Raw genomic sequence first — 19,752 nt, 5'->3', positions numbered from 1 at the left:
TTCAGGTGAAAGTAGTACATAGCAATGAATGCTAAGTGAAAAAGCATATGTATTTGATAAACTCTCTTTTTCTAGTCAACAGAATAGAAGCTGAAGGCTGCAGTGGCATTCATTTGAATATATTTGTTATATGTTACAAAACCTAAAACTATTTTTTTAAATGATAGAAACTTTTAAAGTATACATGCAAACTTCAAATTGATTTATATCTTGTATCAAAGCCGCACGAAGGAGTATTCAGCTCTGAAGCTCCCTTTGGAATGCAGGTAGTCTCCATGGAATTCAATCTCGGCCATGTTTCCAGAGGAGCGCCAGAGAAAAAGCTGTTGGCCTTTAAACACATTGGTCTTTAAGACATCCATGTCCCGGATCTGATAAATATGAATGAACAAGAAACACACACACATAAGAACAAAGTATTTTTAGCAGTTATTGCACTCATTTGCTTTCTTACCCCCATAAGATTTCATTTTCTTACTGAACACACATCGAGCTTCTACGCACCATAATGTAGGTAGACTGGGAGTTGGTGACGTTGAACACTAGTCCAATGTTGAGTGCCTGGATTTTGATCTTCACTGAGGGCGGGGCATTGATGAGGACTCGACAGGTGTGATTACTGCTTGATGTTGTTGGATTCTCAAAGACACCGCTGGGGGAAAACAGCTGAATGTCACAGTCTGTGGGGCAAAGACAAAAGGCACATCTCATCATTGGTTTTCATAAGTATAATTTGATCACTTTTGTTATGCTGCAATATGCTCCAAAATTGGGGTCAATTCACTTTGAATTCAGTCATTTCAAAATATAAAGTGAAGCTGCTATTCAATAGTTAATATAAGAGGATTCATTCTCATTCTTTGTCGTCATCCTATCATTTGAACCTTTTGGAAGAAAATCCACTTCCACTCCCCAATCCAGCTGTCTTACCCTGATGATGACTCTTCTTGGTGTTCTTCTGAGAGCTGTAGGTGAGCACAACCCCGTTTCCTGGGGTGAGGAGATTCTGCCGCACTAGCAGGACGTTGGTCCTGGTGGTCAGCTCAGTGCGCTCCACCTGCTCACACTTCCTCACGAACGCCAGTCGGTCAAAAAATGCCACATACTCCTCTAATAGAGACATCAGCACAGAGTTACACTCACTGAAGTTTATATCATATAGTTCTGTGGCGTAGGATATGACATCCATTAGGGATTGAACATGTCATACTCACTCTTTTTGCAGTTCAAGGAGCTAGATTCCACTTTGATGTGAATGACCTCGTCTAGGGGTCGACCGATGGATACTGTGCAGCGGCCTGTCACGTTTTTTAAGTCCACTGTGCCCGATTCTTCCAGGAGCAGCAGTCCACATGCACCTGGAAAACAGACCATACTGTGATATGATTACCCTGAAACTGCCTTCAGCCCTTACAGATGATGGTTAAAGAGAGTGTTTATGGCCAACTAACTGGTTTGAGGCGTTGGGGTGGGTATGGTCGCGCTGGTCTGCGGGACGGTGGTCGTCTCTGTTGGAACAGGGGGAAGCTGGGCGCTGCGGTGCTGTGGGAACTCTGTGCGTCTCAGAGTGGGAGACAGGAGAGGCGCCTCTTCAGTGGGATGAGCCTCCACAGCAGTGTCCACTGAAGCCATGGTGATGGGGGCAGCAGCTGAGGTGGGCTCAGCGTCTCCACAGCTGCTCGTGTAGCAGCCCTGGATGGTGATGGGCTTGGGCATGTGCATGCAGAGCAGCGGGCTGAGGGGCTCGGGCTTTGAGGGCCCCATGCAGGACACGGCTCTGGACTGGATCCCATACCCACAGGGCACTGAGCACTGCAGAGCCATAAAAAGAAATGATGTTTCCCTGCAGTTCTTATATGTCACATTCAGCTGCTAGTAGTGGACTTGGAAACTGGATATTTATGCTTATAATAATGTTATTAATAATAACAACGACAACAATAATAATACTACTAATTCTAATAATAATAATAAAAAATGGTCAATTGCCAATTGAATAATTGCTATTATTTCATATTCCACTCATTTGTGTCTGTAGCCTATGATCTACGGCTTTTATTTTACTTTACATACCTTACATATATGAGGTAAATTCATATAATTTCATGTTTTTCATTCATGTATTTTAGTTTTGCAATGCCGGTTGTGTTATGTTTAATACCTTCTGTTTGCTCTATTCTTATGTAGGCTATAGACTTTTGGTTTCTTTGCTATATCCTATTATCTGTAACCACCCAATATCCTCATGGGGACCATCAATTTAATCTAATCTAGTCTGGTCTAATCTAGTCTAGTCTAGTCTAGTCTAGTCTAATAGTGTAGTCTAATAAATCCGTGTCTCCATGCCATCCGTACCTGGCTCCACTGCTTCACCTCCCACCTGAAGGTGCAGACCTGCACCAGGCAGGGCACTGTGGTGGCCGGCCTGATGGCTGTGTGGCAGCTCTCTTGAGGCACTACGCTCTCCTTGCCATGGATGAACTGGACACAAGACACACTCCTCTGAGCCACACCCAGGTCACAGGACACCGAGCAGGGCGATGTCCTCAACACTTTCCACCTGGACAGATTACAGTAGCAGTGAGATGATATTAACTTTGGTGAAACTGTCCTTATGTCAGATGTGTGTGTGTCTGTGTCTGTTTATGTGTGTGTTTGTGTGTGTTTTACCTTGCTGGGCAGCTATTGGTGTTACATGACACCACTGCTGTGGGTTTGGGGAAGCCAGAGCACTCTGTATCCTCCACAACCTCCTCCTCCCCCCCTTCAGTCTCTCGAGCGCAGTACAGCACCCGGTTGGCCACCCCTCCACCACACGTCACACTGCAGACTCCTTGCTTAGAGCGCCACCTGCTTGTTAAAAAACATCTTGCTGCTGTTATTTTGTCTCACTCATTAATTTCAACAACATACACTACCAGTCAAAAGATTGGACACACCTGATTGAATGTACTGTTTTTCCCACGGCGCAGCCGAGGGCATCACAAGCCAAATTCAGGTCAATCAGTTGGTCAGTCAGGCAGTCAGTCAGACAGTCAGTCAGGCAGGCAGTCAGACAGTCAGACAGTCAGGCAGACAGTCAGGCAGTCAGTCAGGCAGTCAGTCAGACAGGCAGTCAGACAGTCAGACAGTCAGTCAGACAGTCAGACAGGCAGGCAGGCAGTCAGACAGTCAGGCAGTCAGTCAGTCAGACAGTCAGTCAGACAGACAGTCAGGCAGGCAGTCAGTCAGACAGACAGTCAGGCAGTCAGTCAGACAGACAGACAGTCAGTCAGACAGTCAGGCAGACAGACAGTCAGACAGTCAGGCAGGCAGTCAGTCAGACAGTCAGTCAGACAGACAGTCAGACAGACAGACAGTCAGACAGACAGTCAGGCAGGCAGTCAGTCAGACAGTCAGTCAGACAGACAGTCAGACAGACAGACAGTCAGGCAGACAGTCAGACAGACAGACAGACAGTCAGGCAGGCAGGCAGGCAGTCAGTCAGACAGTCAGACAGACAGTCAGGCAGACAGTCAGTCAGTCAGGCAGGCAGTCAGTCAGTCAGACAGACAGTCAGGCAGGCAGTCAGACAGTCAGACAGACAGTGGGTCAGTCAGACAGTCAGTCAGACAGTCAGGCAGGCAGTCAGTCGGACAGTCAGTCAGTCAGACAGACAGTCAGGCAGGCAGTCAGTCAGACAGACAGTCAGTCAGACAGTCAGGTAACGCTTAGTGACATGATGCGCTTCGTCAGATGGCCTCTAGAGGGCGTTTTGGACCGTGAGATGCAGTGTTTCCCATACAGAGGCACAAAATCAAAAGTTGCTCTGTATAGAAATGGATCTAAATCGATCTTTAATGTGCCTGATGTGCATCACGTCATGTCTGTAATTTAGGCTATGTTATTATTGAGAGAGAGAGCTAGGCTACAATTTTGGCAGTAATGTAAAGTATAGCTTATGCAATTTGTAGTAATTAGTGTTTTTGAGTGTCATATCTTTATTTGTGCCTTCAGTTTCACTGCTGGTGTATGTTTAACTTGAAATAATGTTATGTTATGTTATGGCCCTTAGTGAAGATATCTTTTCTGTTTTAGTGCTGGCAAAATTCAATTTGCCAGATTTTACTTCCTTGATCCTGAAGGATTCTGCAGGAGTGGAAGTGGATTCAGAGGTGTCTTTCAAGGCCTTCACTGAAGAGAGCAATGGTAAGAAACTGCAGCCTTGTATTTGAATTGTTTAATGTAGTAATTTATAACTAATGTAGCTCTGTTATTAATCTTGTAAACTGAATTTTGCAACACAAGGCTGTGTGTGTTCTTAGACAACATGAGGAGTCTTCTTCTGTGTGCTCATCTTTATCAGAGTGGTCATCCAGAGGGTCATCATCGGGCTCAGACTCAACAATAATACTTGAATCTACCAAAGCTCGGAAAAAACAGCTGATTGAAAGACCCACTGACCCGCAACAACATTGCAAGTGATGTAAGTTATCTTTAAACTAGAGTTTGACTGACAGGGATTTTCAAAAACCGATACAATTCTATTTTTCCCACGGCGTGCCATGTGGCCGGGAGCAGAAAGTTGCAAATTTAGGTCACTCACTCACTCACTCACTCACTCACTCACTCACTCACTCAGGTAGGGTGACTACTTTAAAGAATCTAAAATATAAGATAGTTTTGATTTGTTTAACGCTTTCTTGGTCACTGCATAATTCCATTTGTGTTATTTCATAGTTTTGATGTCTTTTTGATTGTAAAAATAAAGAAAAATGCGTGTGTCCCAACCTTTGACTGGTAGTGTAAATACTTACTGTAAGCTGATATACAGCACATACTATAGACAAATATGAGATATACATAATGTTATAAATAAATACTCTATGTTGTACTGTATGTATGACATGATGGCTCACATGGGAGGGCAGGGAGACGTGTTGCAGACCTCGGACTGAGGTGTTGGTTTGGTAGAAGCATCACAGTGGAAGTCTGGCACCCCTAGTCTGGTCTGGTGGTCCACACAGGAGAACCACACCTGCAGGGTTCCTACACAGGCATCAGGCTTTGGATGACCTTATGGGATGAGGGCATGTTGTTTCTGAATGAAGGTGAGTATATGAGTTCACTTACCATTGCCACAGGTCTTTGAACACTGGCTAATGACTGGGCTCCAGACATACACAGGAGCTTGTCTAGAGCGTGGCAACAAACTGGACGACTTTAGCATGAGCTGGTCCTGGTCAAAAAAAATAACATTATGTCCAGAAGTGTCAGACTTTTTTAAAATAAATCTATCAAATCTAGGGCCTACATACTGTGTTGTCTATTTTCCACTTTACCTGTCCCTTAGATTCCCACCCAATGGGACAAACATCTACTACACAGGACACAAAATCAGGCGGTCTGATTTGCTTTGAGCAGAAGCTATGATCCACGTCGACGTCCTGACCGCCTTCTGGCCGTACGCACGACACGATGCGTTCGGCTTCTCCTGGCCCGCACACTGCTGAACATTCCCCTGGCTCTGACACATGCCATCTGCGAAACACAAACAAGCAGGTTTTCAAGCAGATAAAAAACACTATTTATTTCACAAATGCAAATCTGTTGATCTGCAAATGTGATTTTGACACCGAGACAGCAGGATAGCAATTGACAGAAAAACAAATCCCCCCTATCTGGCTGCTCAGCTCATATTTTATCTTTTCCAAGCGCTTCTTCTGTCTTCTGTGATCATGGCAATATTGTTCAGGCACTATCTAGGCTACATAAATGCCTAGAATGCAAATGTAAATGTAACAATTGGGCAGTGAATCATCAACAGTACGGTGTAGACTGTATACCTGGCAGGACAGTGTTGAAGGTTACATTTCTCAACAGCATTTGGAGCTGCATCAGGTGGGCATTCAGAGGCTGGGACCTTTACTACATCGGCTCCTTGCCTCTGAACACATCTCAAAGGACGCACCCTCTCTCCTCCGCCACAGGAGGCGCTACAAGGTCCAAACTCGCCCGTGTCCCACCTGTAAAACAGTAAATTATTAATGTATCTGTTTGCATTGAGATGTATGTCAGGGCCAGGGGAAAGAATAAAGTAAATATGAACCTAACCTGGGGGGACAGGCCGGGAGCTGACAGGTTGTCTGCAGTGGTATGGATGGAGGAGATGCACTGCAATACTGTTCCTCCAAATGGTCATTGGTATCTTCATTTACACAGACATACACATGCTTCTGTATACCTGCAAGAAAAGATAATATGTGTCAAAAGAACAACTTTTACAAGAACTCATTGAATGAAAGTATCAATGTTAAATTTCACTTTTGCGGTAATTTTCCACACTGAAGGTTGTTCAAACTGGTGAAAAGCTTGAAACACTGAAATGCAGTAAAGTCCCAGGGCAATGTTCCCAAAAATTATCTGGTTTAAGGAAAGGCATGTATCGACAAGGAAAATTGTATATACTGAATAGAAAATCTTTTTTGCATTATTGCAGTTGCTCATTATGGTCCTTCAGTGAATCAATCAGTTCAGTGGTTTGAGGTTTGTTTTAAGGAGGCTCTACTGCAATTGATATATGAATAATAATTTACTGGTGAGGACATCTGAGGTCAGGAGGAATGACAGAAAATGAGTTGGAAATATACAGCAGTGTCTTTATGATAGACAATAAATGTGGAATAAAAGCTTATAGCTATCAAATGCAACATCAACCATATTGTTGCTGCTGCACACGATACAAATGCTGCTTTTTTGGAAACTCATTTGTCAAAGTTATTGCCCCCCCATAACAAGGAAGCTATTTTCCTGCAGAAAACAAAGATTGCTAAGATTGCAATGAATAATTATGGCTATGATTTACATCAGCAAATACAAGAAAATACATCATATTGCCTTGTGGTTTTTTTTTTGTGTTTCTGTGATTAACAGTTACCTGATCCACAAGAGACAGAGCAGGGCGTTGTGGAGACAACCCACTTGCCCGTAGGTATGGTTTCTGTCAAATCATTATTGTTGGTTGGTATATAGAACTGGTAGCTGATGTTTGGACTTGTTTTCTCTCCATATTCTTTTCCATATTTGCGATAGACCTGCAGAAAAAAAAGTAGTAGTACTCAGATGTAAATGTCAGATGTTTCACACACAATTTTCCCCCGTTTGTGCAAAGGCAATACATAATTCTTATCTCAACACATCTGGGGGCGATGCACTTTCAGTTCAGTCAATTCAAAACATAAATTGAAACTATAATCCTAAGAAATATCCTTAAGAAATATAGAGCATTTGTTCTCAATAATGTATGTATGTACTAGATATAAAAATCTCTTTATAATTTCTATATGTTCTATTTCAATATTTTTGTTTTTCAAATTTAGAGGAAAAGCCACTTCCTGAATTCCCTGAATTGAATATAATCTGAACCCAACCTCAAAAATAGTGTTAATGTATGTCTATTATTGTGACTGTCTCTCCTGACCTGTATGTTTATCTCCTGTTGCACCGGTCCGGGCAGCAACAGCTCCTCCATTTGGGGCAAAAGGTCAGGGGTCAAGTAGAGACGGTACTCTAGGTGCTCGTCATCCAGCAGGGAAGGGTGGGTCACGTTCAGCGCCATGCTCCCCGTCCCAGACACAATGTACTGATCCCCAACCATTACAGCTGTGGATGAACACAACTCATAGTATTGGTCCTATAGTCCCATATGGTATAAACCTGAACGTATTGTAAACTGATGGCACTCACCCATATGAGTGAAGACGGGAGCTCTGTTGACAATGTGAACCTGTGTGGCATTCGCTGGCAGAGAGAGGAAGGTGATGTACTCTGAAAAGAAAAACATGAAGTTAAAATTAGTGTACAATAAAAAATTAACTCCCCTTTGTCATCAATGGAAGATTTACAGTTGTATATGTTGCTACCTCTGGCCTGACCACCACTGTAGGAGTTAGAGGTCAAACAGCAGGATGATCCATCTCCACCACACACTCCACAGACATCCTGCACTTTCCCAGAATGCAGTACGCCATCACAGCCAAACAGCTGATCAGACACAGAGAAACAGGAATTTCAGCTCGAAAACAATGAGATGGCATATCATTCTCTGGCATGTTCAAACTAACTCAGTCAACTCATTACCTGGCATTTCCCTCTTAGGCAAGCAGCTGTAGAGCCAAAGGGAGCTGGACTGTCTGACTCACACCGAGTCCCGTCCACAAACTGAGACCCACGGCTCACTATGAAGCTCTCTCCCTCTGACTGGCACATATATCTGCATTGCTCATCCCCTGGTTATGACAGGGATAGTTGACAGAGCCATAAAACGCAAAGCAAATCATTACAGTGTCACCCAAATTATTCATGTGGGTTTGTATCCCCTTATAGATGTAGTCGTGTAGTCTGTGGGCCCACCTGTGGTGAAACCTACAGCAGGGATCCAGGTATAGGAGGAGGCAGTGTTTGGTAGTAGGTAGAGGGGATGGGAGTCTGTTTGGGAACACTGCTCCGCCATGAAATCCAGCTGGGTCTGCTCACATGGCTGGTAAGAAGAACAGGGAATTTGAACTTTTATGGCTTTGCTTTAAATGATTCCTTCGCCTCTAATTCTCTGAGGCGTCCCATCAACGCTGATATGCTAACTACTGGCCTCTAAAAGATCATTAAAACTGGGAGGATTGAGAGTGCAATGATCCACTGAGTATTGCCCTACAGTATGGAGGCCCATTGTAGACATAACCAGTGAGAACTTAACCTGCTGGTGACAAAGTTCAGCCTCAATATCCCGACCCTCACAGTCATTCCCTCCAAAAGCGGGTCTGCAAAATAAGACACGGCAGATATTTTACAAAACATAACATAACATAAACTGAACATTCTCAATCTCAATCAGTCTTATCAGATGAAGTGCTGCCTTAGGAGCCTCATTACTGTTTGGGACCATGAGTAATGCTTTGCGTCACATTTGTTACCTTGGGTTGTTGCATTGCCGTGTGCGGTGAGTGATCCCCCCACCGCATGTCCGTGAGCAAGGGGAGAACTCAGACCAGCTGGACCAGGAGCCGTGCACCACCACCGAGGAGCTGAGCTGGTCTGGGGACACACAGCGCCCCTTCAAACACCACTGGAGGGGAGGATTCCATCCCATTAAACACATGCTTAGGCCAGGTTTTAGTAAATAAAACTGTCTTTAGTCACTTATTGTAGCTGGTCAGAGAGCAGTACCTGATTGGGTGCACACTCTGTCCCATCCAGCAGTGGAACCAGGAGGCGTTTGCAGGAGCTGTCATCACCGGGGTTAACGTGGCAGGACAGAACGCGACACACCGGCTGATGGGAGAGAAAATCATTGTAAACATCACTACAGTCATTTGTGATATTTATGATGTGAAATGCCATCTGGTGGTGTCAAGCTGCCATAACACGTGACTTACCAGGTCAGGATTGGTGAAAGAGCAGGCTCTCGCAGTGCTACCAAAGGCTATCCGACACTGGTCGTCGACTCCATAGTACAGACCTGGCTTCCAGTCTTGTAGAGAGCCTCCCAGCGCAGGCAGGTCTTTTACACATTCAGCTTTTCCTTCACTGAGAACACAATTGCACAACATGACTCATCATTGCCCAAGTGCAGACTGTAACAGATTTATGTATCTCACACACGTCCATATGCCACACTGAGAAATTTAAATAATGACACAATGATAATATGATGAGTCAGATGAAGCACAAAACAAGCACTTCTCTGTTTTACATAAGCCTAAAAACTATAGACAGATAGAGTGCTGGATCCAGAGTTTGAGAGGTGCTAAATGTGTCTGAGTGATGTCATCTGGAGGACACTGAGCTCTTGTGTTAATGGCAGCTTAATAAAAAAAAAAGATGGAAAACCGTACAGCCCCAAACCTCACTTAGGGATAGAGATGTATGACATTTTAGTCACTAGGACTAGTCTGTTTTTATACTTAAAATGTAATACTTCATAGAAGTTCAAATCAAAACTAAAAATTACATTGAACATCTTCAAAACTGAAGTTTAAAATGAAAATCTTTCTAAGGGAATCATTAGCTCCCAAGCTTGAGGCGAAAACATTAATATATGAATTATAGATGAAATGCCCTGTCAACAGTGCCAGGTCTGTATGATGAATGGGAGACTTTCCCATGCACAGCTGCTCTAAACAGGTTGGCCCACCTGAAGAATGTGAGCAGCTGTTGTCTGCTGCACTGCGACCAGGTCAGATCCACACTGTTGTAGCCTCCGTCAGAGGCCATCATGAAACCACTCCTGCTGCAGGTGTTTCCTACTCCATCGTGGTTTACTCCAAAACTAGGTGAAATAAAATGAAGCTAAAATTAGTTAAGGGGATCCTACTACAGGAATTCAAATGTTCCCCTATTTACATCCATATGATCAAAGATGTTTAATAAAGACGTTAAAAATCGATTTTGTTTAAGTGGTTAAATTTAAAGTTAAAGTTAAAGGCAGTTTCAGACTAACTGCATTCAATGGATCACAACTGGACTTGGTCTTGATTGGTTCCCATAACTAATCAATTGATTAAATCCTTCCAATCAGACCAGTTTGCAGCATTTGAACTGGAAACTGTCCACTTAGCAGGTTTACCACATTTGAACTGGAGTAGCTAGTGCTGTCAGCCAATCAGGGTCCAGTATTGTGACTATTCTGCCTGTGGTGACTTGTCTTCAAATTAATTCAACAAATACCCTTTTAACGAAGCTACATTTATTTGCAAAACATCATGAATTCTTATCTATTTCTTATGAATTTCATTATTCTTATCCTCAGCCATAGTATATTTGAAAACAAAATCACGAAAACTCAATAGTATGGGATTTTTAACCACATAATGCTGATATTTTGCTACAACCTAAACTTCATTAAGACATATTTGCATACCACCTAGATTAGTGACTGATCGCTTGTTTGGCTGTGCTTTACCTGTGGCCAATTTCATGAGCAATGGTGATGCCCAGGTCAAAGCCAGTGTCCTCTGTGATCACACAGCTCCACTCGCTGGAGCAAGCCCCGCCCAGCTGTGCCACACCCCGCACCTGCTTGTTCCCATCAGGCAACACCAGGTCATATCTGTTTGCAATTGAAGACATTATAGTAAAACAAGCCATGTTTATCCACAAAATATGACACATCTGCTCCCACTTCAGCCAGCCACATGCAGTATACCTTGTAATGTACAGCAGCAGATCAGCATGTAATGGATCTGTGTCATTGGGGGGGTTGATCCTCCTGCCCCAGTCACACACACTTCTAAGAGAAGACGTGATGTTGGTAGACATTTGGATCTCTGACTAGAAGAGAGAGCACAGTAATGAGAGAGGCAGGGGAAAAACCAAAAGAATTGCATTGTGGGGACACCATTAAGTGTTAAAATCATTGCCCAGCCTATAGTGGATAGGGTGTCCACCATGTAACCCAAAAGTCTTGATCGCTGGGACAGCCACATGTCCTCTTGAAGTGTCTCTTTCCTGGTTCTCCAATGGTGGACTGGACTTCCCCCTCCAGTCGGGACAGTAGAGTCACCTTTCTCCTACCTTCCTCCGTTACTTGTTCTAATATTATCTTGTCTAAATCACTCTAGATGAGAGCATCAGCTAAATGCCTAAATTTAAATTACAAGTACACTCATAGGCCTTATAGACTATTGCGCTAAAATCTTGTCATTTAGATTTTTTTTAAAGTCACAATAAAACCACATTTTGAAAGCATCTGTCTTACTTAATGTGATGTATTTCCTGTTGAAACAAATGGGGGTGGAACATAACGCAGGGAGGGATCATTCAAAATTGTAAACCAAGGAGATATCAGTTAGGCAGAGAAAGGCCGTTTTATTTGATGAGAGGGGCAGAGGGGCAGGATTGTTAGAAAATCTGTGATGGTTTTATTGGCTGGAATTTTTATGTATGGCTTGTGGTACATGATGAAGTCACCACTAAAGATTTTCTGTTTCCCAGCAAGTAAAATTAATGAGATTTTGATACAAAAAAAATACAATAAAACACAATCCAATTTTGGGCATAAATTGTCAAGTTGTATGGTGAGCTAAAGTGAGCTAAAAAGGTCAAAAGGTCATTTTTCATTTCAGTATGACAGTAAAGTTGAACTTGAGTTGTAGAATAAGGAGCTACTGACCTCTGGCTCTGACAGGATGATCATGCGGACCAGGTGCACCCTCATGTTGGCCCCCAGAGTCATGTCCCTCAGCAGCTCTGAGGCCTGGGTGGAAATGATATGTCAAATATACAGTATATTTCAGAATGTTCAGCAGGTAACGGGACTATAGCATTGCAGTACACTCTCTGGATCTGGCCATGTAAACATTTCAAGATGCTTTAACTGGTTTCTTATGTATTGATTAATACTTATTTCAGGCTTATTATGGTGATGTTAGTGTTCATGCATAGTTTGCTCTGGCACCCTCAATTCCCATGTATATATTTTTAGTACCCACAAATGGCAATCAAGAGGACATTCAGGAAACGATCCTCATTCATAAAACAGCTGTTTAATGCTAGTCTGTGCTCGCACTTACAATATTGAGGTTGGTGAGAATGTATCTTTCTGTGTCCTGTTTGTGGACCTGCTGGACATCAGGCCCCACCACCACCAGCAGCTCCAGATGGGTGATATCGGGCATCGGAGACGACCGGCGCAAACGCCTGCTGACTGTGGATGGAGGGAAAACACAGTGTAGAGGTACAGAGGTGATCTGCATATGACTGTAGTGCTTATTTTTGTAGTAAACTAAAACTCCAGCCCTAGGATGTTGTTTTTTCTATCACGGTCCCTCTCATCCTAACAATAAGAGGATACTCCCCACTGTGCCACATGTGAGTCTTGAAACAGTTTTTACATAAACACGTACCTGAGGCAGCAGAAGCAGGACCAGGATAGGAAATCACATCCCTTTGATTGAGGGAGTGATGAAGACGCTTTTGAGGGCACAAAACAATAAATCATTTTTAAGACTTTTAGAAACAGCAGCTTTAGACTTGTCTCACCAAAGTTAGGCCTGTGACCTACATACTGTGACCTACATTACTTCAGGGTACTTTCACTGTTTAATGGTCTTAATGTAAATCCTATAAAACATAGTTATGACTCTCTGCAGGTCCAGGTTCCAAGAGGATGATAAACAGTTTAAAGTTGAAGAGTTCAATGTACTTTACAGATGTCCCGAGCAGAGGAATCACTAACCACAGCGCTTCTGTTCGCCCTGTACTTTCCACCTACCTCCTCCAATGGAGATCTCATTAGAGCCGTAGAGTCAGGCAGCAGTAACAGCAGATAGAGCAGTGTCATAAATACCATGTTTCCTCTCTTCCTGTAGGTCCACTTGGCCCGTTTTAATACTGAGATACAATATGTGATCCTCCTACTCGGTTGGATGGGACCCAGCCAAGAGGGTAAGAGTAAAGTGTGTGTACATAAACAGTAGGGACAAAGTTGATGAGTCACACGCGTCATTTGTGAGTTTTTCCATTTTTTTCACTGTGGGAGTACGGGGAAAGATCAATACCATCTGATTGGTTGTTTTACTGGTGCTCTGACTAATACATTTGTAATTTCCCGCATGATGTTGTCTCCTTCAGTGACACAAACCCAACATGTATTGTTTGACTTGTCTATCATTTTGAGCACAATAAGAGCTATTACAGTCCATGACGACTTTGCTGTGTATGTGGAACACTTTCATAAGACAGAATCAGTGATAGCCTACGGTTGCATGCTTTATTCAGTGACTAGAATCCAACTTTTGGACCCTACCCATATGCATGTCAGTTAAGGCCTTTCACGACCACAATCAATGATGAATTAACGTTCGTTATCATGAATAACCATTTGTGTTGTTGCCTTTCACAGCCATTAGAGGGCAGACATGATATTTCTGCCGTGCCACTGCCTGGATGCATTGAAAGAAACTGGGAGGGAACAGAAGCCTGATCTCCCACTCGGCAAGCTGAAGTGCCCTCATAGCAGAATGGCATCCCTTTTGTCCATGACAGCCATTACACCTCATCCCACACTGAATTGGCACAAAATACACAGTGGGAAATAATGCAAACAATAAAACAATAACATTAAAGCTAGAGTGCTAGAGATGAAATTGACTTGCTTTCTCCTGTGGGCCATGGCCATAATAATTTTCCTCTATTGCCTAAATTGGGACAGATGAAAGAGAGTCTCGACTCCCCATTCATCTAATAGTATGTGTATTTTGTTTATAATGTGGGGGCTGGGAAGTAGTTTCAAACCTACTCTACTATTTATGATTCATCTTAGCTTTACTACTTTCTATGCCTCTGATGATATAAAATGGGTAAATATGGCCACTGTGATAATAGACTGAAGAGGCTGTCAGAGAATTTCGCTGTAGAGATATTATTGCCCTAGTTCCCAGACAACGTTGGAGAATCTGGTTAGCCGTGTTAATAAGTCATTTTTTTATTGGTTTAACGAGCAACATCTCCCTCCTGCTCCCATTCAACACATGATAACGCTACCATAATAACTCAAGTCCCATGCAACAGCCAGAATGTTATCCTCTTTTCACTTACACACTTAAATGTTGTAAAACTGCATTGGGAAAATTGGCTGACCCCCCTCCCTCCCTCCCTCCCACTCTCTCTCTGTTTCTCTCCATCCCCTCCTTCCTGAGAGGGTATAGTTTATCTCCATAAAGCTGGGATTCAAGCCCCATCTGCCGTTACTCTGTCAGATATCTGGCTGTTGTCAGTCTGAATTAACAGCTGGGTGTCACAGGCATTACACCAGCATCACTGTTCCAGTAAAACCTCCGTGCCCTGCCGGATTTACAGAGCACAACAGACTGAGATAAAAAAGTGTTGTTGGAGCCTCATGCCTGTGTCTGTTCAGAGAAGGGCAGGGATTGTATATTTATGACAGCCTAAATTATACATATACAGCCATATGGGATACTCAAGTGGGCCCAACAGATGATGCCTTAGGAGCATGTTGTTGCAATTACTGAAGAGGGAGTATGCTCTTGTTGGGTTGAAGTTAATCACAACTGATATGTTACTTAGCCCACTTTCACAACACATTGCTCTGAATGCTGTGTGTAGATGTGCATTTGAGGGCATTTTAAAGGAGATCTCTGCGTACCAGACTGAGATGTGTCAGGTTTTTTGTTAACCTTTCAACGCAACTTCTGATGGAGCTTCTTGCACTTTTTAGTTATGAATAATATTGGCACTCAATAACCTACAAAAAGGTCTGTGACTTGTGAATAGATATTTGGTTAAAGAGGCATTGTGCTGTGAAGCCCATTCTCTCAGTCTCTCATTTTTAGATATATCCATGCAGAGTGGGTCTGGCTTATACATAAAAGGATTCTCGTTCATCTGCTGCCCCTATTTTGCTCTCTCCATCTGTCACACTGTTACGGAAGATTCCAGAAACCCTAAATGCGCAGTTACCTCTTTATATGACAGACTATCACCTAAACTCTTTACTTTTGTGTGTTATATGGATAATAAGCATCAATGCCAGGACAACATCAATTTATCTGTGTGCAAATTTATCTTAAAAAGACACTATAAAGATGTTAATTTCATTGAAATCCGGCCTACAAGGCAAAGAGATGTGACAGGTTGAGTAACAAGCAGCAAAATAATCGAATCCCTTGGCTTGACCCTGCTATTTTTTATTTCATTAGTTTTCAATTATTGCAACCCAAGGGCATTGTTTAAATCTGGCACACCTTTCAAGTGTGACACATTAAAGCTGCATTATTGTTGAAAGTTACGCGCTTGACTATTTATAAAACTGCCATAGTGACTGATCAGATGTTGAACAAAAGTTACAGCCACACAGAAAAATATCATCACCAAATAGCCTCATAACATCTGATTTTCAAATACATGGATGTTTCCCTCTATTGTTATGGGCTTTGTTTATGTATGAGGCACTCTGTCTTCAAGTTGTAACGTGAAAAAACATCTGTAAAAACAAGCTGGAGAGAGAATCTGTGCAATATTTCCTACTGTTGATGGAAATTTTACTACCTTGTTGTTCTCCCTGTGCTAATTAAGACAAATACAGTGTTGACAGTATATTGTCAGCCCTGGGACGGCTGATTTGCAGGCTGTAATGCCATACTCAGGGTGTTAAAAACACAGTGATAGCAGAGGATATTCAGATTTTCCTGGCAGTAGTTTTCTTCCAGTAGTCCTCCAGCTGTTTCAGCATATATCAGCATATCATAGTGGTGCAAGCACAACACAAGGGCACTTAATGCTGCTGCGTGCTGTCTGATAGATGGACAAATATCTGCAGGTAATTACAGGGAATAGTTCACAGGGAAGTGCTTTTGTAATGGGTGTTTGTATGATAGAAAGGAGCCAGACAGAGAGAGGGGGGAGAGGAAGAGAGAAAGAGAGAGAGAGAGAGAGAGAGACAGAGAGAGACAGAGAGAGACAGAGAGAGAGATGTTTCTGTCAGTATTCTGCGCTCTATGTATGTCATGATAATTCCACTTTTCAAGTAATAGGCTATCAAGGTGGTTCTTTGGCCTGATAAATAGTCAAAGAAACAAGCAAAACAACAATGGCAGTTATAGTGGCAGCCATGACATGTTTCATTCTGTTCTGTGCTACATTAGAGAGGGCTTACCTGAAAAAGCAAGCATGGTGCATTTTCCCCTATATGACTTCCATAGTGGTAAATAAAAAGCCTGGTAAACAATGACCTCAGGTAGATGATCATCATATGGCAAACAACCACCAATATAACAAATCAATTATACTTTCACAGCAACAATCATTTATGCATTTTCCCTTTAAACGACCCTATCCTCTTATAACTTACATTAGTATATAACATTACATATACAACATTTACGGCATAAAGATTTATGTCAGCCTAAAATGTTGGGGGGCTAAATAAAAAGTGGGTAAACTGAGTTTAGGTGGATTTATCCTCCACTATAATCATAATCTCTGATGACTATTCATTTAGCCATGGCAGTGGCTAAATTTAGCTGATGTTAGTGAGTCAGTTCTGATAAAGAACCAAGCTATTCATTCCAGTTTCACCTGGGTATAAGTGTGCTCTCAATCCTATCACATGGAAAAAGATCAGGAATTTTCCTTTAATTTACCCCATTTTTGCCTTGGCCTCTTTCTCCCATGCTCAGTCTTGCTTGTCCTATTCCTGTGAGACTGCTGTAACTGCAGTTGACTGCAATAAGGGACTGCAGGGAAGGGCAGTGAATACTAAGCTGGCCAAGGCAGACAGCCACATAACATCCACTTTTCACCCTCCCATGAATGGGCGGAGAGATACTACTGGGCTATAGGCTTATTCTGTAGTAGCTGTTAATGGACAAATCCTGTAACTGCTATAACATCTGCTGGCATCCTGCTGGCTTTTGACTCCATGATGGGATGATGATTTTAATACGCAATGCACATAAAAAAGCTCTAATTGCAAAATTTGGTCCCAAGCATGAGTCACAAATGTGATGAGACTGGGAACATGACTTAGACTTGCATCCCTTGTGTAATAGGCTATAGACTTGTGATGTTTGACATGTGAAGACTTGGAACATGAATATAAGCATTTCCTGCTCAATAGCATACTGCAGACGTTTTTTTCTTAATGTTTCTTTGTTGCACGTTACTCGTGCATGCTTTCCCAATTAGTATCATGTCTTGGGCTAATTAGCAATAGACTTGACTTGCATTTTCCTGGTAGCTCCAGTTGACCTGGCATGCCATTGAACCTTGCCTTTTTTCTACAGTCTATATTTGGGACTTACGTGAGACCTCGCCAAATTGTAATCATATAATGAATTGGATTTATCATGCAACTACTAGGCTATAGGTTAACATTATAAGACAGAAAACCTTGTAGTAATAGGCTACCATAGGAGATAGAAAACATAAAGTACTATGGGGTAACATCACTATTAAGTACCACAGACATACCAAGTCCCTATATGAATATTGTAGGTATGATTCGTTATGGTTTTGGCCATGAATACCCACCCCTGTTCTGCAATTGCTTTTGCCGTTTAATAGCTTATTTATAAAACACTGGGTCTCAAACTGAGCATACTATTTCATAAGTGATGCAGTGGTAAAGAAGTGGGTAGCCTATACTGGGACGTACAGTCGTTGATCATCATTAGGCGGCACAGCCACCAACATAATAAAAAATCAATTGTATTTTAAAACAACAACACTAATTTATGTTTTTTTCCCCCTTTTGAAATACCCTACCCAACCTCACATCAGTGTTTACACTACTATGTGTAGTAGCCTACTCTTAAATCGCATATCAGCCTAAAAATGTGGTTACAAACTAAATCCCGCAAATAAAAAAGGTGGGTCAACAACTGAGTTTAGGTGGGTTTACCCTCCACCACATCCCTGGTGATAGCCTATGCGCAAAAGTCGGTAAAGCATTTTAAGCTCAGCGCGTGCCCTTTGGTAAGGCGACGTCAGTCTCTTTTGCACCGAGTTGAATTGGTCGGGGCCAGCAACGTCACTCCCTGACGGCGGCATCAGAGCAGGACGGACGGCCATCCAGGCAGCAGCCAGCCAGTCGCTCCGGAACTCGGCGGAAGGCAACGTTGGATACCAGCTCTCTGCCGCGGGATTCACGGGACGGGGACTTTCCACGTTGAGAGCACAGGTAAAAACGTGAAGTTAACGTCAGACACGAACCGCGTTTACCAGTTTCCACGAGTATTTTTTTTTTATTGTCTTCTTTGTTTAGTCCACATATGCGGAACGGCGTGGGTCTATCAACCGTTGCGCGGCTACAATGAGCAGCGAGCTTTCTCTGTACTGTAGCTGCTACGTACTGTAGCCATAAACTGTGTGTTGCTATGGCACTGCGAGGCAACATCCCACCTGCTGCTGCCGCGACTGCATGCCTTTGTCCCTCGAATCACCTGCACCAGACACGAGTACACGGGAACAAAGCACTATACTTGTGTTATAATTCAGTCATGCATATGTTGTGAGTTTATGTGTTTTGTTTTGTTTTGTTTTTTATATTTAAATATATCAGTGCTGCTCTGGTTGGCCACCTGTTTCCAGTTGACTGAACGGAATCAATGATGAATTAATGCGTTTCTTTAATTCATGAGACACATGGAGTTAATTTGCCTCTCATTTAAACTGTGTTGACTTGGAACTGTTAAGTTTAATAGCCGCAGTAGCTAGCCTCTGCACTTACCCAGCTGTGGCAGTACCAACCCGTCTCGTGCTCCACTTTCTGCCTTGCCTACTGGCTACAGGACTTGGGCACACAGTAAAAAGGTCATTTGTCTGTTTTGAGAATATTCCCAGTCAGCTGCTCATGCTGGTGTGGCTCTAGGTGAGAGCCCATTTCTACAAAAGCATAAGTAAGGCATCCTTGCCATTCCACCCTTGTAACTGCTGTGTGTCTTGTTTTCATAGTGTCTGAGTAACACCCGGGACCCCAGGACTCGAGCGAACACAAGATGCTGATTACCGGCGTGGCATGCCTAATAAGGACAGCGTTGGACAGAGAAAACAGCAGATGTTTGGAGTGAAGGTGCCTAGTAGCCTACATAGTTTCCTATTCTGTGCCTCAGACAGTTGCTGTGGTTAGACATCAAGGCATGCCGACGCCAGGCCGGTGACACAAAGAAATTCCATTATCCCTCATCTCCTGTCTGCTGTGACAGAGAGGAGGAAACTACCATACTGTGCTGCCGTGGGGCCAGGAGGGAGGGAGAATTA

General features: G+C 42.9%; 2 protein-coding genes across 2 annotated transcripts in view; one reads left to right on the top strand and one right to left on the bottom strand.

Annotated features, from left to right (window-relative positions):
- Positions 1-177: 177 nt before the first annotated feature.
- The window catches only part of adamts13 (ADAM metallopeptidase with thrombospondin type 1 motif, 13), a 20,264-nt gene continuing 689 nt past the window's right edge, over positions 178-19,752 (bottom strand). The window contains exons 2-31 of the mRNA XM_071535319.1: positions 18,895-18,935; positions 18,536-18,652; positions 12,879-12,945; positions 12,546-12,679; positions 12,146-12,229; positions 11,180-11,304; positions 10,937-11,083; positions 10,169-10,303; positions 9,411-9,561; positions 9,202-9,306; positions 8,949-9,100; positions 8,732-8,795; positions 8,392-8,518; positions 8,119-8,267; positions 7,902-8,022; positions 7,726-7,806; positions 7,460-7,641; positions 6,917-7,073; positions 6,094-6,223; positions 5,826-6,005; positions 5,322-5,520; positions 5,113-5,218; positions 4,899-5,028; positions 2,671-2,850; positions 2,356-2,560; positions 1,452-1,812; positions 1,215-1,358; positions 931-1,110; positions 505-680; positions 178-371 (exon numbers count right to left, since the gene is read on the bottom strand). Coding sequence (XP_071391420.1) covers positions 216-371; positions 505-680; positions 931-1,110; positions 1,215-1,358; positions 1,452-1,812; positions 2,356-2,560; positions 2,671-2,850; positions 4,899-5,028; positions 5,113-5,218; positions 5,322-5,520; positions 5,826-6,005; positions 6,094-6,223; positions 6,917-7,073; positions 7,460-7,641; positions 7,726-7,806; positions 7,902-8,022; positions 8,119-8,267; positions 8,392-8,518; positions 8,732-8,795; positions 8,949-9,100; positions 9,202-9,306; positions 9,411-9,561; positions 10,169-10,303; positions 10,937-11,083; positions 11,180-11,304; positions 12,146-12,229; positions 12,546-12,679; positions 12,879-12,945; positions 18,536-18,652; positions 18,895-18,935 — 4,286 coding nt within the window. The 3' untranslated portion in view covers positions 178-215. The remainder of the gene's footprint in view (positions 372-504; positions 681-930; positions 1,111-1,214; positions 1,359-1,451; positions 1,813-2,355; positions 2,561-2,670; positions 2,851-4,898; positions 5,029-5,112; positions 5,219-5,321; positions 5,521-5,825; positions 6,006-6,093; positions 6,224-6,916; positions 7,074-7,459; positions 7,642-7,725; positions 7,807-7,901; positions 8,023-8,118; positions 8,268-8,391; positions 8,519-8,731; positions 8,796-8,948; positions 9,101-9,201; positions 9,307-9,410; positions 9,562-10,168; positions 10,304-10,936; positions 11,084-11,179; positions 11,305-12,145; positions 12,230-12,545; positions 12,680-12,878; positions 12,946-18,535; positions 18,653-18,894; positions 18,936-19,752) is intronic.
- ncs1b (neuronal calcium sensor 1b) overlaps positions 18,605-19,752 on the top strand; it is a 15,272-nt gene continuing 14,124 nt past the window's right edge. The window contains exons 1-2 of the mRNA XM_071535320.1: positions 18,605-18,673; positions 19,447-19,564. The gene's annotated coding sequence lies outside the window, so the exon portion shown is untranslated. The remainder of the gene's footprint in view (positions 18,674-19,446; positions 19,565-19,752) is intronic.

This window comes from Centroberyx affinis, unplaced genomic scaffold, assembly GCF_046629955.1.
Source record: "Centroberyx affinis isolate AG114_WGS23_722 - 3 ecotype Tasmania unplaced genomic scaffold, CSIRO-AGI_Caff_v1 ptg002689l_1, whole genome shotgun sequence".
Taxonomy (NCBI): Eukaryota; Metazoa; Chordata; class Actinopteri; order Beryciformes; family Berycidae; genus Centroberyx; species Centroberyx affinis.
Note: the sequence above shows the minus strand (reverse complement) of the source record. Positions and strands in the feature narration are given on the sequence as shown.